The 20,465-nt window shown below is 40.3% G+C and overlaps 1 protein-coding gene across 4 annotated transcripts in view; it reads left to right on the forward strand.

Annotated features, from left to right (window-relative positions):
• The window catches only part of LOC134357344 (transducin-like enhancer protein 4), a 148,732-nt gene that overhangs the window by 41,905 nt on the left and 86,362 nt on the right, over nucleotides 1-20,465 (forward strand). For 2 of the 4 annotated variants that reach the window (XM_063068787.1, XM_063068788.1), the window contains exons 5-6: nucleotides 16,671-16,733; nucleotides 18,170-18,274. In XM_063068787.1, the coding sequence (XP_062924857.1) occupies nucleotides 16,671-16,733; nucleotides 18,170-18,274 (168 nt within the window). The remainder of the gene's footprint in view (nucleotides 1-16,670; nucleotides 16,734-18,169; nucleotides 18,275-20,465) is intronic. The other 2 variants (XM_063068789.1, XM_063068790.1) reach the window with 1 other exon arrangement.

The following is a 20,465-nucleotide window of genomic DNA, read 5'->3' on the forward strand; positions in this document are numbered from 1 at the left end:
AAATAGGAGCAGAAGTAGGATATCCGGCCCTTTAGGTTTGCTCCACCATCATTCAAAATCTTGGCTGATCTATCTCAGTGCCACTCTCTAGCACTATCCTCCTACTCCATGAACACAATGACCAAGCTTCCACAAACATTTGTGGTAAAGAATTTCAATGGTTCATGATCTACTGACTGAAGAAATTTCTCCTGTCAGAGGAAATGTATCCCCTAGAGATAGCTTGCTGAGGCTGTCTAAATATTTTGTATTTTTGGATGCCCTTCTACAGAATACAGTCCAATTCCACTCGATTTTTCTGCTCTGTCCCTGGAACCAGAACATTAAAAAGTTATGCTGAACTGCTCCTGTGTTGCCTATACCCACTCTTGATCCCATTAGTAACTGAATCCTGCCATTCATACTTTCTGTGGCTAAAGGTTAAATCATTCTTTTGCAACAAGATTAAACCTGAGGCAGAGGCTGCATTTGTGATATTTGTATGAACTATCGGTTAATGAGAGAATTTATTGCCTGAAACCAAAGATGAGATTTATTGGTGGGTCTCTTAACTGAGTTAGAGTTACAGATTTATTATGTGCTCAAAATAGACATTGTTTATACAATATATGGAGAGTTGCTTCCTTAGACAATATGTTCAAAGCTCAAGAAGAATGGTTCTGTTGGATAAACAAATATATTGAAGGTTGAAGCACATTTCGAAAAGTAAGTTCCAAAACAGTAACTAGGAGAAGTAGCAAGTTTGAAGAAACTATTGAGAACATTTGTCAAATAACTGGTCACTTTTAAGTGGGATCACTTAAAGTTGAATGACGAAACATAGGAAATTAATATTCTGGGTTCATTTATCTCCTAGGCAGTGCATGTCAATTGTGAATTAAGAGTGAACGAATAGCAAGTTCCATTTTGTACTCAGATGTTTTTGCATTTGATATTTGCATGGCTGCGGATCCATATTCAAAAGTAAGTTATTAGTAAGATTGATGATAGTAAAATTAGAAGAATAATTTGTCATTGTTTCCTAGAATGTTAAAGGAGGTTTTGCAGAAGTCTTAAGTTGTGTCAAGTAAAAGTAAATATTAAATGCCTGAAGTAAGGAGGTCATTGCCCTGGAGTGCTGATCAGTCCATCTGATCTTGTGTGCTAGCTTCTATTCGTAACAATTTAGATAAAATTAGTAAGCACTTTGAACCATAGGCCAAAGTAGAAATTGGCAGCAGAAATTGATCTTAAAAATAGTTCTTGCTAATTTAGTTACAGTACTGGGATTGTTATTACAGTTAATATATACAATCTAGATGCTCAATAATATGCTGTTTAAAAGGATCATTGCAAAAGTTATTAGATAGAAGTATTGATGTTGAAGTAACTGCTTCTATTTGAGAGGAGGTAAATAAGATAAACCTACTCTGTGTGTGATGCAAACAATTTGGGCAGTAGTTTCAGAGTGACAAATGTTTTAATGAACTGCTCATAGATTCGGAATAGCTCATTGATCTGAGGTGGGTCAAGCAAGTTATTCAATTCTATAAATCTTAGGAAAATCTTTTGAGTTCTGATGAAGAGTTACCGGTCTGAAAGATTGACCGCTTTACTTTCCACAGATGCGGCTGAATTTGCCTTTATCCAGCATTTTCTGTTTTTAATCATATAAATCTTCTGTTCATATGAGTAATGGATTTTAACTCTAAAGTTAAATGTCTGCAGTTTGGGCAACCGGACATTACATTGCTTGTAATACAGGTCGACATTCACTAATCCGACTACCTGTAATCCTGTTCCTTCGATAATCCGCACTGATTTCAAATTTTCCGCGCAACTGTAATTTCAAATTTTTCGAGCCGCTGTACCAATCTGCTGCGCAATGTGTTTTGGTTGCGCTAGATCTGTTCATGTGTTGGCGCACTCTTGTAAGCACCAGACAGGCGATTCCTGCTTGTTTTCCTGCATTTATTGATATTATTTGCGTGAGGCGCGGCTGCCCGGCCCCCGCCAGCGGCGGGGGAGTTGGCGCGCGCTGGGTCGGTCTACTTCCTCGCCCGCCTGCGGGCATTCGCGCACTGCCCTCCGGCATCACCCGGCCGACGCTCCGTTCTCTTCTGCCTACGACCTCAGATCAGACATGGTGACCCACTGAATTTAAGCATATTACTAAGCGGAGGAAAAGAAACTAACGAGGATTCCCTCAGTAACTGCGAGTGCAGTGTAGTCTTTGGGGTAACTGCAAGTCTGTGTCTTTGCTATTGTTTAGCTCATGCTTGAGTGCTGGTAGTGGGTGCGCTTTATTTTTTGCCGGTGGGCAGGGGGGATTGTTGCTCGCTGCCGTGTACGTGGCAGGGGGGTGTAGCTTAGGGGTTCTAACTGTCGTTCACTCTTTGGGGCACTCCTCTGTTTTTATAGATGTTTGCGAAGAAAAAGCACTTCAGGATGTATATTGTATACATTTCTCTGACATTAAATGAACCTTTGAATCCTTTGCTATTTTAAAGGTATGATGAGGCAGTTAGCTATTGCTTAATGTGTTCTTTCTGTAATTCGGCATTTTCACTAATCCGGCACTCCTCAGGTCCCAATGGTGCCAGATTATAGAAGGTCGACCTGTACATACAAGCCATACTTGTCAACACTTTGGTAAATCAGACCACTAGGCTGTGCTCCCACTCTCTGCATACAAACAGAAGCTGAAATGGAAGAATTTAGAACAAATGAGCTTCTACGTTACTGCTTTGAGTCAGTAGACTAGTCTATGGTCAGAGACTCAGCTGCTGTCTAAGTGTGTGTGTCACTACCATCACAGACTTTATCGGCAGGTGTGTTGGGGACTGTGTAGCAAAGAGGACAATCTGGGTGGTTTCAGACTGGAAACCATGGATGAACTGGACCATTCACTCTCTTCTGAAGTTTAGAAGCAACCCTCAAATTTTATGTAAGACGTTTATAAGAAATCAAGAGGTCCAGTTGTCAGCTGTGGCAGGGTTTACATACTATAATGTGCTATGAAATGAAGTTGGGTGGCATTACTGACAACAGCACATCCCTTCCCGATGAGCACAACACATTGTATGCATGTTTTGAGCAGAAGGGAATGGATATGTCGCAACACATCCTGACAGCCTCCATTGCACCTGAATCTACAGTCACCATCACAGACATAAGATTAGTCATCTGGAAGTGGTGTCGCTGGTCATGTCCTTGGATCCTGTGTGGATCAGCTGGCAGGAGTGTCTGCAGACATTTTTAACCTCTGCCTACTTCAGGCTGTGGTTCCCTCCTGATTTAAGAAAACCACTATCATCCCAGTACCCAAGAAGAACAAGATTAGGTCATGAAGACACGCAGTCCTCTTTTATTGTCATTTAGTAATGCATGCATTAAGAAATGATACAATATTTCCTCCGGTGTGATATCACAAAACACAGGACAGACCAAGACTGAAAAAAACTAACAAAACCACATAATTATAACATATAGTTACAACAGTGCAACAATACCATAACTTGATGAAGAAGTCCATGAGCACGGTAAAAGTTCAAAGTCTCTCAGATGTCCCACATCTCACGCCAACGGGAGAAGGAAGAAAAACTCTCCCTGCCATACCCGACCACGGTCCGACTCTGAATCATCTGAAAACTTCAAGCGCTGATCAGCTCGCCGACACTGAGTACTGAGCGCCACCTCTATCCGAACGATTCGACCTCCATCTCGGTCGCCAACAGCAGGCAAAGCCGGGGATTTTGAGGCCTTCCCTCCGAAAGATTCCCGACCGCGCAGTAACGACAGCAGCGAACGAGCTTTTCAGAAATTTTTCCAGATATTCCTCTGTGCTTTCACGTCCATCTCCATCAAATCAGAATTGTCCAGGGCGCCTATTTAACGGATACGATATCATTTTTCACCGGAGGGCTGCGCACGCGCGGCGTGCTGCTCTCTCTCCTCCCGCTGACATGCCTTACTACCATTCAATGGCGCTTACATTTACCATCATGAAATTCTTCGAGAGGCTGGACATAGCCACTCCAGCTTTCCATCAGCCATCTACCCTACCCTCTGTACACTTGTGACTTCATGAACAAATTATGCTGGAACTATATTTACAAATTTGCAGATGATACCACTGTAATGGCCTGCATTTCAAATGGTGATGAGCCGGAATGCAGGAAGAAGATAGAGAGGTTAGAGATGTGGTTTCATGACAACAATCTTTCCCTCAATTCTTCAAAACAAAAAAGCTGGTCATTGATTTCAGGAATGGTGGGGTGGGGAGATGGAGGGTGGTGATCCTGACTATGTCAGCGTGTTGAGGCTGAGAGCTTCACCTGTCCTGGTTTAAACATTTTGATGTCACGGCCAGCAAAGCTCACCAACGTCTCTATTTCCTCAGGAGGCTAAAGAAATACAGTATGACCCCATCAACTCTTACCAGTTTTTGTTGATGCACCATAGAGCATTCTGTCTGGATGCATTGTAGCTGGTATGAAGATTGTTCTATGTGTGACTGCAAGACACTGCAGAGGTGTAGATACAGCTCAGCACATCATAGGAACCAACTTCCTCTCTATGCTAACACGAGGAAATCTGCAGATGCTGGAACTTCAAGCAACACACATAAAAGTTGCTGGTGAACGCAGCAGGTCAGGCAGCATCTCTAGGAAGAGGTACAGTCGACTTTCAAGCCGAGACCCTTCGTCAGGACTAACTGAAAGAAGAGTTAGTAAGAGATTTGAAAGTAGGAGGGGGAGAGGGAGATCCGAAATGATAGGAGAAGACAGGAGGGGGAGGAATGGAGCCAAGAGCTGGACAATTTATTTGGCAAAAGGGAGAGGAAAGGGATATGCAGGTTGTTGGAGGAACAACACCTTATATTCCGTCAGCCTCCAACCTGATGGCATGAACATTGACTTCTCTAACTTCTGCTGATGCCCCACCTCCCCCTCGTACCCCATCTGTTATTTATTTATTTACTTACATACACACTTCCTTTTTCTCGCTCTGTCCCTCTCACTATATCCCTTGCCCATCCTCTGGGCCTCCCCCCCTCCCCCTTTTCTTTCTCCCTAGGCCTCCCGTCCCATGATCCTCTCATATCCCTTTTGCCAACCACCTGTCCAGCTCTTGGCTCCATCCCTCCCCCTCCTGTCTTCTCCTATCATTTTGGATCTCCCCCTCCCACTTTCAAATCTCTTACTAGCTCTTCTTTCAGTTAGTCCTGACGAAGGGTCTCTGCCCGCAACGTCAACTGGACCTCTTCCTATAGATGCTGCCTGGCCTGCTGTGTTCACCAGCAACTTTGATGCGTGTTCCTCTCTATGCATTCCGTTTATATTTAATTGCTGCCTCATTATATAAGGAACTCCACCTACTCCGGACATTCTGTCTTCTCCCACTTTTTCAAAGATAGTATAGCCTGAAAGCGTATGCCATCAAGTTCAAAGACAGCTTCTATTCCACTGATATCAAACTCCTGAATGGACCGCTTGTATGATGAGATGGATTCTTGTCTACCTCGTTATGATCTTGCACTTTATCATTTACCTGCATTGAACTCTTTCAGTAACTTTTACATTTTATTCTTCACTGTTGTTGTTTTACCTTATTCTAGCTCAGTGCACTGTGTAATGATTTGATCTACATATATAAGCAGTATGCAAGACAACCTTTTCACTGTATTCTTGGTACCAATAGTTTCTTTTTTGTTGTAGATAATGGAAAAATTATATACCCAGAATAACGGTTTCAACAAAATAGTGGAACATCCATATATTGCGTAACTTACAGCAATGCAATTAACTGTACATCCTTTCTTAACTTCTTTTTATAGTTTTATTTGAAAGTTGAAGCCCCTCTCTAAAATCCAGCATTGGATTGTAATTATTTGACCATAATTGTGACATTGTGAGCTAAATCTGGATTCTATTTAGGGATGATCCAGTGAATTGTGGTTAATTGGGCAGCCACTTATTTGGGACAGCTCTTAAAGAACAAAAACTAATCAAGAAATAGCTGGTATACGCTTTGTTTATTCGGGACATTATGCCACTTAATTGGGACAGAGACTGTTGCTGAGCATTTCAAACTAGCATCAGTCGTGGGGCATTAGACATTACACCGTACTTAGCATGGATTGGTTTTAAATAATATAAACTGCACGCATTTATGTTTAGAAATCAGTGATTTTTGTCACTGATAGTTGGTAAGAAATAGGGAGTAAGACAATTCCCCTCGTCCTTGCCTACCACCGTATGAGCCTCCACATCCAACATTTCATTCTCCGCAACTTCTGTCGTCTCCAAAGGGATCCTACCATCAAACATATCTTTACCTCCCCCCCCCACCCCCGTGCTTTCCGTAGGGATTCCCTGACCCATTCATCCATCCTCACAAATCTCCTTCCCAGCGCTTATCCCTGCATGCTACCTGAATGCTCCGAATGCCCATTCACCCTCTCCCATCACGATGTGGGGATCAGGCCTGCACTTTTGTTGATGAGGTGAGTGTTGACGTTGCTGTCGAGACTGCTTCATGTGTTGACAGACTACATTGATCTTGCGGTCTTACTCATTCCCTCCGTTTGGATGTGATGAAGCCACTGCCATGGTAGTAAACTCCACTGAGTTTGTTGGCCAGGGATGGAATCAGTGCCATGTTCCCAGCACAGCAACACATTTATAATGCTTCTTTTTAGTACTGATTCCATTTGCACTTTCATCCCAAGTGCTTCAGATCAGTGTAAGCAGATATTTAAATGCTTTGCTTAAATAATAAAAATAGTGTTTGTGATTGAGGAACAAATTGCATAACAATTATACAAATACTTTTGCATTTTCAGGAGAGTATTATGCTGATCATTTGAAGGAGCAATTTATTCTTCATTTCATGTTAGTTCAAGCAAGTAAAGACTCTTTAGTTCAGGCAAGTTAAACTTTTGAAGGAAATAGGTAGGAATAAAGTAATCGTAAAATAGCTCACAATGAGAGCAGGTTTTATCTCTGAAGTGGTAGCAAATTAATGGAGGATTAAAAGTGATGAGTGATGGTGGAAAGGAGACATTAAGACATAGGTATCGAGTGGATAGTACTGAAGAGTGAGGTAATGATGGCTGGACAAGCATGTAAGAAGGGATGGTGCAGAAGTATAACAAGCAAGGATTATTTTGTTCTGACAAAATGGGAGGTACTCTGAGTTACAATTTTCTTGTAACCCTCACCAAGCCCCTCCCCACCAAGCCAAGACTGCCACCCTATCTGGTAGGAAAAAAAAACAGAAGTAGAAATGCATTGAAGGAGAAAAATGGGAGACTGGTTTGGGAGAGAAAATGCACCATAGACTCACCAGAGGCTAAGGATAGAAACTCAGTCTCTGTATATTCTACACCCACGATATATTTGCTCAAAGACGAGAAAATCTGCAGATCCTCAAAATCCAAGCAACACACTCAAAATGCTGGAGGAACTCAGCTGGCCAGGCAGCATCTATGGAAAAGAGTACAGTCAACGTTTCGGGCTGAGGCACCTTCATCAGGATTGGGAAAAAACATGAGAAGTTAGAGCAAGACGATGGGAGGAGGGGAGGAAGAAGCACAAGGTGATAGGTGAAACTGGGGGAGGGAAAGGGATGAAGTAAAGAGCTGGGAAGCTGATGGGTGAAAGAGATAAAGGGCTGGAGAAAGGGAATCTGATTGGAGAGGGTGAAAGTCTATGGAAGAAAGGGAAGGGGGAGGAGCACCAGAGAGAGTTGATGGACAGGTAAGGAGATAAGGTGAGAGTGGGAAATGGGAATGGTGAAAGGGCGGTGGGGGGGGAGCGGGCAATTACTGGAAGTTCTGGAAATCGATGTTCATGCCATTAGGTTGGAGGCTACCCAGATGGAATATAAGGTGTTGCTCCTTCTACCTGAATGTGGCCTCATTGCAGCAGTAGAGGAGTCTATGGACTGACCGGTCCTGATGGAGTGTCTCAGCCCAAAACGTCAACTGTTTACTCTTTTCCATAGATCCTGCTTGGCCTGCTGAGTTCCTCCAGTATTTTGTGTGTGTTGCAAATATATATTTGCTTTCATCTGTGCTTGAAGTTTTGTTCCTCTAAAGTATGCATTACTAAATTGTACATTATCATTACTACTGTCACTGTAATCTTGTATTGAGTATTCAATGACTAGTTAGTGCAATATAGTATTTAAAATTTTACATAAAACAAGATGCTGATTTGAAGTGTTACGTACCCCATAACTGGGTTGCCAAACCAGCAGAAATGGATCACTCAGTTGGAGTCTGGATTACTAGAACTAAGAAAGTTTTATTAAAGAAACAAGCAACACAGTACTCTAATCAAAAGGATAATGAATGCAACAGTTCAGCAATGATAAACATACATGTACACAGAATTCAGATAACAGGATTAATCAAGCTCTATCGTTGTCTAGGAGTAAATGACCAGTTTCAAAGTGACGCAAAGTTCAGTTCAGTTCACAGTAATCGCTGCCGTGGGAGATGGACAGTGTGGGGGAAGGAGAGAGAGAGAAAAACCAATGAATATTCAAAACGACTTCCACACAGACCTTCGCAGTCAGCTTTCGGGCGAGTCCTTTGTGATGTCATCTGAGGTCACCGACCGTGACCCCTCTGTTTCCAGATACAAATCGTTTCCCTGCGGTGAACCTGGCACCCAGGCAAGGGTGGACACACACCAGATTCCCGCCGATCGTGCCTTTCAAAACTTCCCACCGACTTGTGAGAGACGCACCGCTTCCAGGGTCTCGTTACCTCAGGTGTCGTGTGTGTGTCCTGCCTTAGCGAACCTGTCCCTTTTTATCCCCCTGCTGGGGTATCGCCTGTCCATCACTTCAAACAGTTCAGGGTTCAAAGGGGGAGCCGCTCTTGACAGCTCTCTCCTTCTGTTACTCTCTCTCCCGTCCCTTCGTTAACATCTCCAAATGCTGCTCCATTGTTTTCCTTATCTCTCTCTCTCCTGAAGACAGGTGGCAGACCAACTGCTGATTCCACCGGTGCCAGCCCAGGCCAGCTACATCTTAATCTATGTGTATTCTTGTCACAAAAGTGATATTAAGTTATACTTGTAAAGGTTTGTCTAAATTTTATGGCCGCTAATTCCTTGCAGTAGTGGTAAAAGAGGATTGTATGAAAATTTTAACATTTGTATATTGGCTAGCAGAAATGTGAGTAAATTGAATAAGTCGCCAGGAGGGTGACAGATGGGAGAAATAGAGAGGCAGTTATGCCTAAGGTACAGGACATGGGTGACAGTCAGGAAGGGGAAAAGGGCTAGACAGCCAGTACAGAATACCCCTGTGGCCATCCCCCCTCAACAACACTTTGGGTATTGTTATTGGGTGGGGGGGTGGGGGGGAGATGACCGAGCAGAGGAAGATCACAGCAGTCACATGGTTACATTTCTGGAATTGAAGCTGCCTCTGTGACTCCAGGGAAAGGGGGAGAAAAGGCAAGCTGTGGTGATAGGGAATTTGAGGAATTGAAAGGAGGTCTGTGGAAGAGAACGAGATCACCAAGATGATATCTTCCTTCCTGAGTGTCAAGGTCATGGACGTCTCAGATTGAGTCCTCAGCATTCATAAGTGGGAGGATGAGCAGCCAGAGGTAGTGGTCCACATAGGTACCAATGACAAAGTGATGAAGTGCTGCAAAGTGAGTTCGGGGAGTTAGGTGCCAAGTTAAAGGACAGGACATCCAGGGGTTGTGAGCACAGGATTGCTGCTCATGCCACCTGCTAGTGAGGGCAGAAATAGGAACACGTGGCTAACGAGTTAGTGTAAGAGTGAGGGCGTCAGATTTTTTGATCATTGGGCTCTCTTCCAAGGAAGGTAAAGAAGAGATGGTTTGCATCTGAACTGGAAAGTGATCAATTTCCCAACGGGAAGGTTCGTTGGTGCTGCTCGTGGAGTTTAAACTAGAGTTGCAGGGGGATGGGAACCAGAGTGCCAAAACAGATAGTAGAGAGGTTGTGGAGACAAATGTTGCTAGGACCTCAGGGAAAGTCAGTAATCAAAAGGTTGATCATGGTGCGACTAATCTCCTGAACTTTGTATATTTCAATGCAAGAAGTACCTTAGGAAAAGCAGATGAGCTTAGGGCATGGATCAGCACATGAAATTATGACATTGTAGCCATTAGTGGACTTGGTTGGGGGAGAGTCAGGACTAGCAGCTCAATATTCTGGGTTCCATTGCTTTAGATGCGACAGAGTGGGAGTGTTTAAACAGGACAGGGCGGTGTTACTAGTCAGGGAACATGTCAGGGCACTGCTCAGTCAGGACAGTCTGGAGAATTTGTCTAGTGAGGCTTTATGGGTGGAACTGAAGAATAAGAAAGGTATGACCATGTTAATGGGGCTATATTATAGACCAGGGGTCCCCAACCCTTTTTGCACTGCGGATCGGTTTAATATTGACAATATTCTTGCGGACTGGCTGACCGGGGGGGTGGGGGGGGGTGTTCAAGTAGGGTTAAACTCACCTCAACATGTTTTTTACAGTTAGGGTTTCCAACTTTCTCACTTCCAAATAAGGGACAAAGGTAGCAGTCAAATCCCGGGACACTTGTGTTACCCCAAGAAAGACTGCCATGACCGTGAAGTCTTGCGTGGGCACCTGTGTGCGCATGCGTGACGTGCGCATGTGCATACGTGCCGATTTTTTTTCCCCACAAATCAGTTTTGGCTTAATCTTCCCGACTATACTGTACATACATTATTTCTACTTCATATAGGCTCAGTATTTATCATATCATTCCTGCTTTTACTATATGTTAGTGTTATTTTCGGTTTTATGTGTTATTTGGTATGATTTGGTAGGTTATTTTTTGGGTCTGGGAACGCTCAAAAAATTTTCCCATAAAATTAATGGTAATTGCTTCTTCGCTTTACGCCATTTCGGCACGAAAGGTTTCGTAGAAATGCTTTACCTTAGCGGGGGAAATACGGGACAAGGGCAGTCCCGTATGGGACAAAGCAACTTAACCCAATATACGGGATGTCCCGGAAAATATGGGACAGTTGGCAACCCTATGTTCAAGTTCAACAGTGCGTGACAGGAAATGAGGAAAGGTGCAGCTGACTCGTATCGTTTCCTCACGGCCCGGTACCGGTCCATGGCTCAGTGGTTGGGGACCACTGTTATAGACTACCCAGTAGTCCGTGGGATTGAGAGGAACAAACCTATAGAGAGACTGCAGACTCCTGCAAGAAACATAATGTTCTTTTAGTAGGTGATTTTAACTTTCCACATATTGGTTAGCCCTAGAAAAGGACTAGATGGGATAAAGTTTGTCAAATGTGTCCAGGAAAGTTTCCTTAGTAAGTCCGGAGAAGTCCGAATGAGAGAGAGTGTGTGATACTTGATCTCCTATTAGGGAATGAGATCGGGCAGGTAACAGTAGTTTGTGTAGGGGAACCATGATGTCATTGGCTTCAAATAAATATGGAAAAGAATTGGTCTGGTCTGCAGTCTGAGACTCTTAACTGGAGTGTGGACTGGGACAGGCTGTTTTCTGACAAAGGTGTACTTGGCAAGCGGAAGGCCTTCAAACGTGAAATTTTTGTGAGTACAAAGCTTGTATGTGCCTGTCTGCATAAAAGGTAAAGATAACAGGTTTAGAGAACCTTAGTTTTTGAGAGATATTGAGACCCTGGTTAAGAAAGAAGAGGAGATATAGACAGGTGGGAGCAAGTTGGGTACTTGAGTATAAGAAATGAAAGAGAACTCTTAAATCAGGGCTAAAATCAGGGTGCTATAGCAGGCAAAGTGAAGGAGAATCCTAAGGGATTCTACAGATGTTACAAGCAGAAGGATTGTAAGGCACAAAATTGGTTCTCTGGAAGATCAGAATGGTCATCTGTGCCTGGAGCCAAAAGAGATGGGGGAAATCTTAAATGGATTTTTTGCATCTGTATTTACTTGGGAGTCCATAGAATTGAGGCAAAGCAGCAGTGAAGTCATGGATCCTATGCAGATTACAGAGGAGAAGGTGTTTGCTGTCTTGAGGCAAATTCAGGTGGATAAATCCCGAGGTCCTGACAATGTGCTCCCTTGGACCCTGTGGGAGGCAAATGCAGATATTGCAGGGGCCCTAGCAGATGTATTTAAATCATCCTTAGCGAGAGATGAGATGCCAGAGAATTACAGTATAGCTAACGTTGCTCCACTATTTAAGAAAGTCTCTAACAGTAAACCAGGAAATTACAGGCTGGTGAGCCTGATGTCAATAGTGGGAAAGTTATTGGAACGTATTCTAAGGGATTGTGGATATATGAGTATTTGGTTGGACATGGATTGATTAGGGAATTTCAGCATGGTTTTGTGCATGGTAGGTCTTATCCACGCAATCTTAAAGTTTTTTTTTGAGTAAGTTACCAGGAAAGTTGATGAAGGCAAGGCAGTGGATGTTGTCTACATGGACTTTTTAGTAAGGTACTTGACAAGGCCCTGCATGGGAGGATGGTCAAAAAGGTTCAGTCACTTGGCATTCAAGATGAGCTGGTAACTTGGATTAGATATTAGCTTTGTCAGAGAGCCAGAGTGTTAGTAGGTGGTTGCCTCTCTGACTGGAGGCCTGTGACTAGTAGAGTGCCACAGGGATTGGTGCTGGGTCTGTTGTTGTTTGTCATTTATATCAATGACCTGGATGCTGATGTGGTTACCTGGATCTTCAAAATTTGTGGATGACACCAAAATTGGGGGTGTAGTGGATAACAAAGGAGACAATCAGAGCTTGCAGTGGGATCAGGACCCGCTGGAAAAACGGGCTGCAAAATGGCATTTGGAATTTAATGCAGACTACTGTGAGGTGTTGCACTTTGGTAGAACCAGACAGTCCTTAATCAGTCCATAGAAGCTCAAACGAGATAATATGCGATACATAATAAATGGTAGGGCACTGGGGAATGCGATCTGGAAATACAGGTCCATAATCCATTGCATTTGACGGTGCACGTAGATGGGGTCATAAAGAAAGCTTTTGGCACATTGACCTTCATAAATGAATGTATTGAGTACAGAAGATGGGATGTTATGTTGAAGTTGTAAAAGACGTTAGCAAGACCTAATTTGGGGTATTGAGTGCAGTTTTGGTCACCTAACTCCAGGAAAGATGTAAATAAAGTTGAAAAGATACAGAGGAAATTTACAAGGATGTTGCCCGGACTGGAGGACATGAGTTGTAAGGAAAGATTTCCATGTAGGTTGGGTGGGACTACAACCAGAGGTTATGGATTAAGGGTTAAAGGTGAAATGTTTAAGAGGAACATGAGGGGAATCTTCATCATTCAGAGGGTGGTGAGGGTGTGGAATGAGCTTCCAATGCAAGTGGTGCATACGAGCTCGATTTCAACACTTAAGAGAAGTTTGATTAGATACGTGGATGACAGGGGTATGGAGGGCTCTGTTCCTGGGTGCAGGTTGATGAGACTAGGCAGTTTAGATGGTTTGGTATGGACCAGATGGCTGAAGGGCCTGTTTCTGTGTTGTACTTTTCTATGACTCCGACTTTGTGACACTGAGGAATATGGATTGATGGAGTTTACAAGCTGGCTTCAGTGAATTGGTGGGATAGTTGGACTGCTTTAGAGAAGGAAATGGCCAAATAATATAGTTAAGATTAGGGGAGTATGACAACTTGGTGAAATGAAAATATGAATTGATGGGCTGTATTTTTTGATACATTTTGGGGGGGGGGAATACAGGATTGATTGCGGGAAATAAATGTAGTGGGTAGTGTTGGCTTAGTCTGCTGTATCGTAGAAAACAAAGAAGCCAGGAGGAACCAAGAAGGAAGAATCTGAGGAGTTGAGGCAACCAAGGAATGAGCAGCACAAAAGATGGCAGAACACAAATGAGGAAAAGGCGTCACTGATGTACTATGAGTTAGGGAGTAGTTTAAAAGGGACGAATTTCATATTTGATCTGGGGACTGGAGGGTGGAATGAGTGAATTTAGATTTGAAAATTTTCCATTGATGTATGCATTAATACCTGAGATATTAAGTGCATGAACAAGGAGCAGATTATAGTTTCCATATTCTGAATTGTTTTATGAATTATCACAGGTCAACTAGATATAATATTAGGGGCCGGTGATAGGGCAGTAAAGCCTATGTGCCTTTTGCCATTTACTCTTATTAGAAGTTTCCCCCCCCCCCACCCCCACATGTTGCATTGATAATAGACATATCGGCACTCCTTTATAGGGAATACTTGATGAAAAACCTGGCATGCAGATTTATTGGAATGTTCTTAATATGGAAAGATAAATTAGGAAGAGTTTTAGAATTAGGAGCTTTTTAACTGGAACAGGGAAGATTTAGAAGTATGTAGTAGCTTTCAAGATAAAAAGTTTTGAAGATCAAAAATAATCAAGGCATTAACTCAATGCTACTCTTTATTACCAAACAGAAAAGTTTATTGGAGTATCTTTTCATCCAGTAGGTTGATAGATTTCTTAACCACACACATGACACAAAATCATTGAAAAGGAAATGAGTTAAGTAATTACAAAGGTTGGGGCAACAACAGGAGAAGTGAGATGAAAGTAGATACAGTAGTTCCATCTTAAGATTCAATGCAGGCGTGATTGGCCAACTGGCACCATTTTATTCCCAATAATTTTTAGAATTCAGTGAATGCAAAGGTGTAACTTAATTGAGGTTCTGATGACTAACAACAAGAAACTCATTTCAAAGGATAACATATTGTTCCCAAACTTTGATATTGGTTTACAGATTTGAAATCACTGCAGGATGCTTTCTTCTTTCAGAATTTGTGTGGCAAACCTTTGGAAAATAAATCTCAAACTGAATGTCTAATTTTAAGACTAGCACTGTGACAGTTACAGAATTCTTCTGTATTTGACTTTAATAATTATCATATTGTAAACTGTTTAGAGTTCTCCAATTGAAGAATTAATGATTGCAGGCAGTTCCTGAATTTCAGAAGGGTTACGTTCCTGAGAACTGTTTAATACTTGAATTTTTTGTGAATCTGTAATGACCAAAATTCAGTGTGTAGGAAGGGTTACAGAAACATATCTGATGGGATCTTAAGCAGGTGCAGGAAGTGAGTAAGTGAGTCTTTTCAGTGTTCTGTTCCAATTTGTTTGACCCAGTGCCCAGATGTTGCAGCTCCTGGAGCTGCAACCATTTTAGTTAGCTGAAATGAAAAGAAAAGCAATTTCTAGAAGAAAAAATGTACACCAGTGAATTTCCTACTGCATTAATATAAACGAACAAAACAAAAACTTAACTTTTAACTGTTTTTGCACCTATGAGGTCTGCCTTAACTTTTAGAGCCTCCATAAGGGATTGAAAATAAGTGTGGTGCTCAGTATTGAATCGTTTATCCTTGGGTTATTGTAAACTTTATTAGTAGGAGGACCTTGGAGAAACGTTTTAAAAACTAACACAAAATATTGCAAACGCTGGAGTTGGTTTGTACATAATTTGTACTTAAAATGCAATGATCTTTTGCAGTAGCTCAAATGTACTGAATAAAACATTGCAACCTACTGGAAACAGCAGGCACAGATGTTTGTAGTGACATGTTGAAATGGGATTTATGATCTTGTGAATTTTGATTCTTTTCTGCGGTAGCATTTTTTATACTAGGTTAGCCATTTTAGACTACTTCAAACTTGTAGACTGTTGCATTTTCTATTTTTCTAACCACAATTCTTCTAAATTTTATGACATTCATCCGAAATCTCTGATCTTCTGTGATATAGTGAGATAAATAATTTAAACTGTAGCTTTTGTATTTCAGTCTAAAATCTGATCTTTAAGAAATAATTCAAGGACAAAGCAGGTTGCCAGCATTTATAATTCCTTTTGGAGTTGCTTCCAGTCCCAAATACTCTACTTCCATGGTTAGCCTAATAGGATTGAACTATGCACAGGCTCCTGGTTAAAATACCAGTCATACAGTGATGATACCATTATTGGGATTTGAAACACCTTGGTGGTTTTGAACAAATGGCCTTCTCACCTCCACAGCTGCTCCAAGGTGCAGACTAAAATGTTTGTCTACATGCTCACAGAAGGACATTGACAAGTGCAATCTGCATCTTATTTTGAATGCTCAGCTGCAATGCTGACAGTCAATAATACTTGTCCCATTAATTCTTCAATATAATCATAATTATGTGCTATAATTTTGTCCCAATATTATGTGGTAAATATATTTTAAAGTTTGTGTATCTAAACTGCAGGTTCAAGATTATTTAATTTTTTTCGCAGATGTGATATTCTCAGTTATATGCAAGTAAACATATTTATTCAATTATTGATACAAGGGTTAGAAATTGTATAGCTTTCAGGATGGGTTAATTAATAATTTATGTTCGTTATATATGTGTGTATAGACCTCAAATTATTTTTGCTGATTTGACTATCTATCCTTGTTTATTCCATTTTAATCCCACACCTCAGGAAGGTGTGTGATCCATTCTGTTTTCAGTTGTAGTTGGAGATTAGCTACAATAGAAAATAAAGTAGATTTAAAAGTTAAATAGCTTCCTGGGGGTAAGTAATAAGGCAATATAACACACACACACACACACACACACACAGACACACACACACACACAGACACAGACACAGACACATGCATAGATGCACTAATGACCAAAGACATACTTGTTCTTTTGTCTTTCAGGCTGAAATTGTCAAGAGACTTAATGCCATTTGTGCTCAGGTCATTCCTTTCTTGTCTCAGGAGGTAAGTTCTGCTTTATGCTGCAATTTTATTTTGATGCTGAGATTGCGGTTGGCACTTGATTTTGAGGGAGTATTTTTGTTTTTTTCAGGCAATTTCCTTGTTTAGCTCTGGACTACTGAAGAGTGCTAAAGATTTGACTTGCAAATTGATTTCCTCCCACTTGCTTTAAAATCTTAATAATAAAAATGTAGTTCTGTAGTGGAACTTTAGGCCAACATGAAACTATTTATTTTAAAATATCAATTGCTTTCAATGTTGCAACTATATAGGTGGTGGAACAGTGTACATTTATGAAATATATGGAAAGACCTTGCATGTACATTCCTTAATCTTTTCTGAAAGTGGTAACTTCTGATGGAATGGGTGCTTAAAAAGTATCTATTTGGTTTTAGGTCACATATAACCCTGGACAATTGTGTCAAGTGGGCAATTTGCACAATATCTTTGAGTCCAGTCTTTGTAACTTAAATACTCACCTCCATTCATGCAAAATTTACGAGCAGGGATTGGATTGCTCTATAGCTGAGCAAAGTGTTGATGATTAAGTGGCCACTTGATACCAAAATTCCAAAACGAAAACTTAAATATGATTTATAATATAGTTTATATTGAAAGATAACATGAAAATGAACTAGAAGTTTAAAGGTGCAGCATTATTATAATTTGTATTTTTTGTTCTTGGTTCCTTGCACTTCATAATTCGATTTGTTCACTGTATCTTGCCATTTATGGAGCAGGCTGAGGATGAGAGTACTTGTATTTTCATGGATGCTTCAGCGAAGTATTCTCAATACTATGTACCACTGAGTCTGATGTTTTAGTTGGAAGTCTGAATTTAAATACTTAGATCTACTGTATATACTTACCAGACTTCTTTAAACCATGAAGACTAGTAGATGTTTTTGTTCGGGTGCTACACTGTATTTTCTTACCAGTCTTTGTGAATTTATAGAAAGTACATTGTTGAGAAGGTATTATACACAATCTATCAGTTGCTTCTTAAAAAAAACTGCTCAGCAATCATAGATTTGGGTACAGTTTTGCAAAGTTTCAGAAATTTATTTTTTACCATGGTTTTCATAACATAATATTGCATTTCTTGCCTATATTTACTGTTATTTGTAGATTAATTTCAGCTTTTTAAGATGTATTAAAAGTGATAAAATTGCAGGTTTTAGTTGTCAATTTGCAACCAATTTGTAATGTTTCCTTTCAGTTACAGTTTGTCTTTTGAGTTAGAGTTGAAAAGATTAGTTTATCAAAACTTTTTGTTAGTGAACCCTTCAAAGGGATTGGATTGAGCAGTTAAATATGCTCTGTGAATAGTACATATGGCACTGACCAGTGAGGTTTTTCACTCTTGTGTTTAAGGAGGATGTAATTCTACAGAATGCAAATGAAACTGACATTATTTGCTTTCTGAAATTCACTTTCAGCACCAACAGCAAGTGGTGCAGGCAGTGGAACGGGCCAAGCAAGTGACCATGGCTGAGCTAAACGCCATCATCGGGGTACGTGGTCTTCAAAGTCTGCCCCTTACAGTGTGTATATCCATTTTATTACTCTCCTCACCACTGCTGGAGCCAGTTTAACATTTAAAATGAGGGAGATCGGGTGTAAAGGGATCCACTATTTTGAATTCAAACTTTTAATTTGAAAGTACAGGCATAAATTATTGCTCAATTCAATCTAGCTATTGCGGTTGAATATTGCGTGTGGATTCATCTCTGTCCACATTAAGATGGAAAAAAACAATAAAATGTGAATAATTAGAGGGTGCACCTGCTTACTACTTTTACAAAATATTGTCATTCTCACGAATATTTAAATTGCGAGTTTCTCTGATGTCAAATGTAACTATTGAAATATCGTGTGCTTTAAGCAAATCATTATATTGTTTAGCAGAGGAATTAAAGACCTCAGTTTGGTTTGGTTTCCCTAAAGAGCAAAATAATTGTTTGGATTATTATTTACCATTATGATTTCTGTATATGATATACTAAAAGAAGACTGCAAGTAAAGGAGTTCTTACCTAAAATGTAATCTTTCCTGGTATAATGTGTGCAAATCTGGTAGGATTTAGGTCATTGTGATTTATACACTTAGAATGTGTATTTATTCCATGATTGGATTTTATAGTCACCAAAAGTATTAACCATAAAAAATAAAAAGCTTGAGCTAATTTAATAAAAGCTATTTTTGCACCGCTCCAGATGTAGTAAATAATCTTGGTCCCTCTAGCAAAGTACACAACTTACTTGCTCATCATTATTTGCTCTGTTGAAGATGTTTGCATCTGTATCATTGCTTTAATTGCTCATGAGTGATCATTGAAAGCATTACCTTAAAATTTGGTGCTGGTTATCATTACATCAGACTTGCACACCTTGTGGTAATACTGTAAACTTTTGAAGTGCAGGAACTTAAATGATTGAGGGTGATTGCAATTTCTGAGGTGATTATTATGAATGTGCTAGAATCTGCTAAAAGGGTTCCTAAAGTCACTAAAAAGAAAAACCTTGTTCCATGAAATAATTGCAAGAAAACAATAAATGATTATCATCCAACACTGAATCTTCGAATTTCAACATTTTATTATTGGTTTAAAACTAAGAAATATTGTCTTGTGTATTTCAATTGCCTATTTGCTTTTAAGTGTTTTTTCACCTGCAGGGATCTTGTGTAAACAGCTCTGAGCCAAATGGCTACTGCTGCTTCTATTTCTAGTTCTTATGTTTAGTTATAGCAGGGACATTGGCCAGCAACTCTTTCATGAATTCTCTGGAGTACTTTAGTGAGGAATCAACAAATAGCAGTCAATGATTTACACCACTTTACTAAGAATTCAGTTAGGGTTAGAGTTAGGTTATAGATCTGGAGAGCCCTGTGTATTTTTCAGTCTTTTTTTTTGAAATAGGATTGAGGTTTTTATCGAGTGGTTATTTTCTTAACCAGTAATCATTGAAACATAATAATTTTAAAGGGGTTGGGGTTGACTCCTGATTCAAAGGATAAATTATTGTTCAGTATATGATGAGTAAATTTGATTTTGATTTTTTTTCATTGAAGCACTAATTTGTTAACCGCACACAAATAACTCCTTTCAAATACTGCTGACTAACGTGACTTTAAATGCAATTATGGTGTAAATATCTGTCTTTTCACCTCTGTAGGTTTGATGCTGTTAGTAAATGGTCTGTCATACTAAAGAGCTGCTATACACCCTGTTAAAGATCAAACTGAGAAATAACTTCATCTCTGTAGCATCTCCTTCGTTTATAACTGTAGCTGGTTCTGGCAAATATATTTTTAAAAATGTTAATTAACTTGTCATGTAGCGTTTTTTTAGTGTTCTTTGTGTATGAAGTCTTATTGTTTTGTTAATTTTATCAGAAATACTTTGAAATGCTAATTATTCTAAATGCTTTGATTAAAATTCGAATTGCCAAGTGAAGGGTCACTGAATAATCAATCTGAAATGCAGATAGTGCTTCATTTTTCTTGTCTTTTATAAAGGAGGAAATTGAAACCCACTGATCACTAGTGATAGTAGCATTAGACATGGCTTGATTGTTAGTTGTTTTTTAATGGGCTGTTTTAAGCACTGTTTGGAGCTTGGATGACCACATGGAAGATATTGGCAGTTAATTAGATGAGATAGAATAGAAGAGTGACCTTCATTTCTTGCTAATGACCTTTCACAAAGTAGGATGAATCTAAACCAGTCATGGA

The sequence above is a fragment of the Mobula hypostoma genome, chromosome 16 (genome assembly GCF_963921235.1).
Source record: "Mobula hypostoma chromosome 16, sMobHyp1.1, whole genome shotgun sequence".
NCBI classification, from domain to species: Eukaryota; Metazoa; Chordata; class Chondrichthyes; order Myliobatiformes; family Myliobatidae; genus Mobula; species Mobula hypostoma.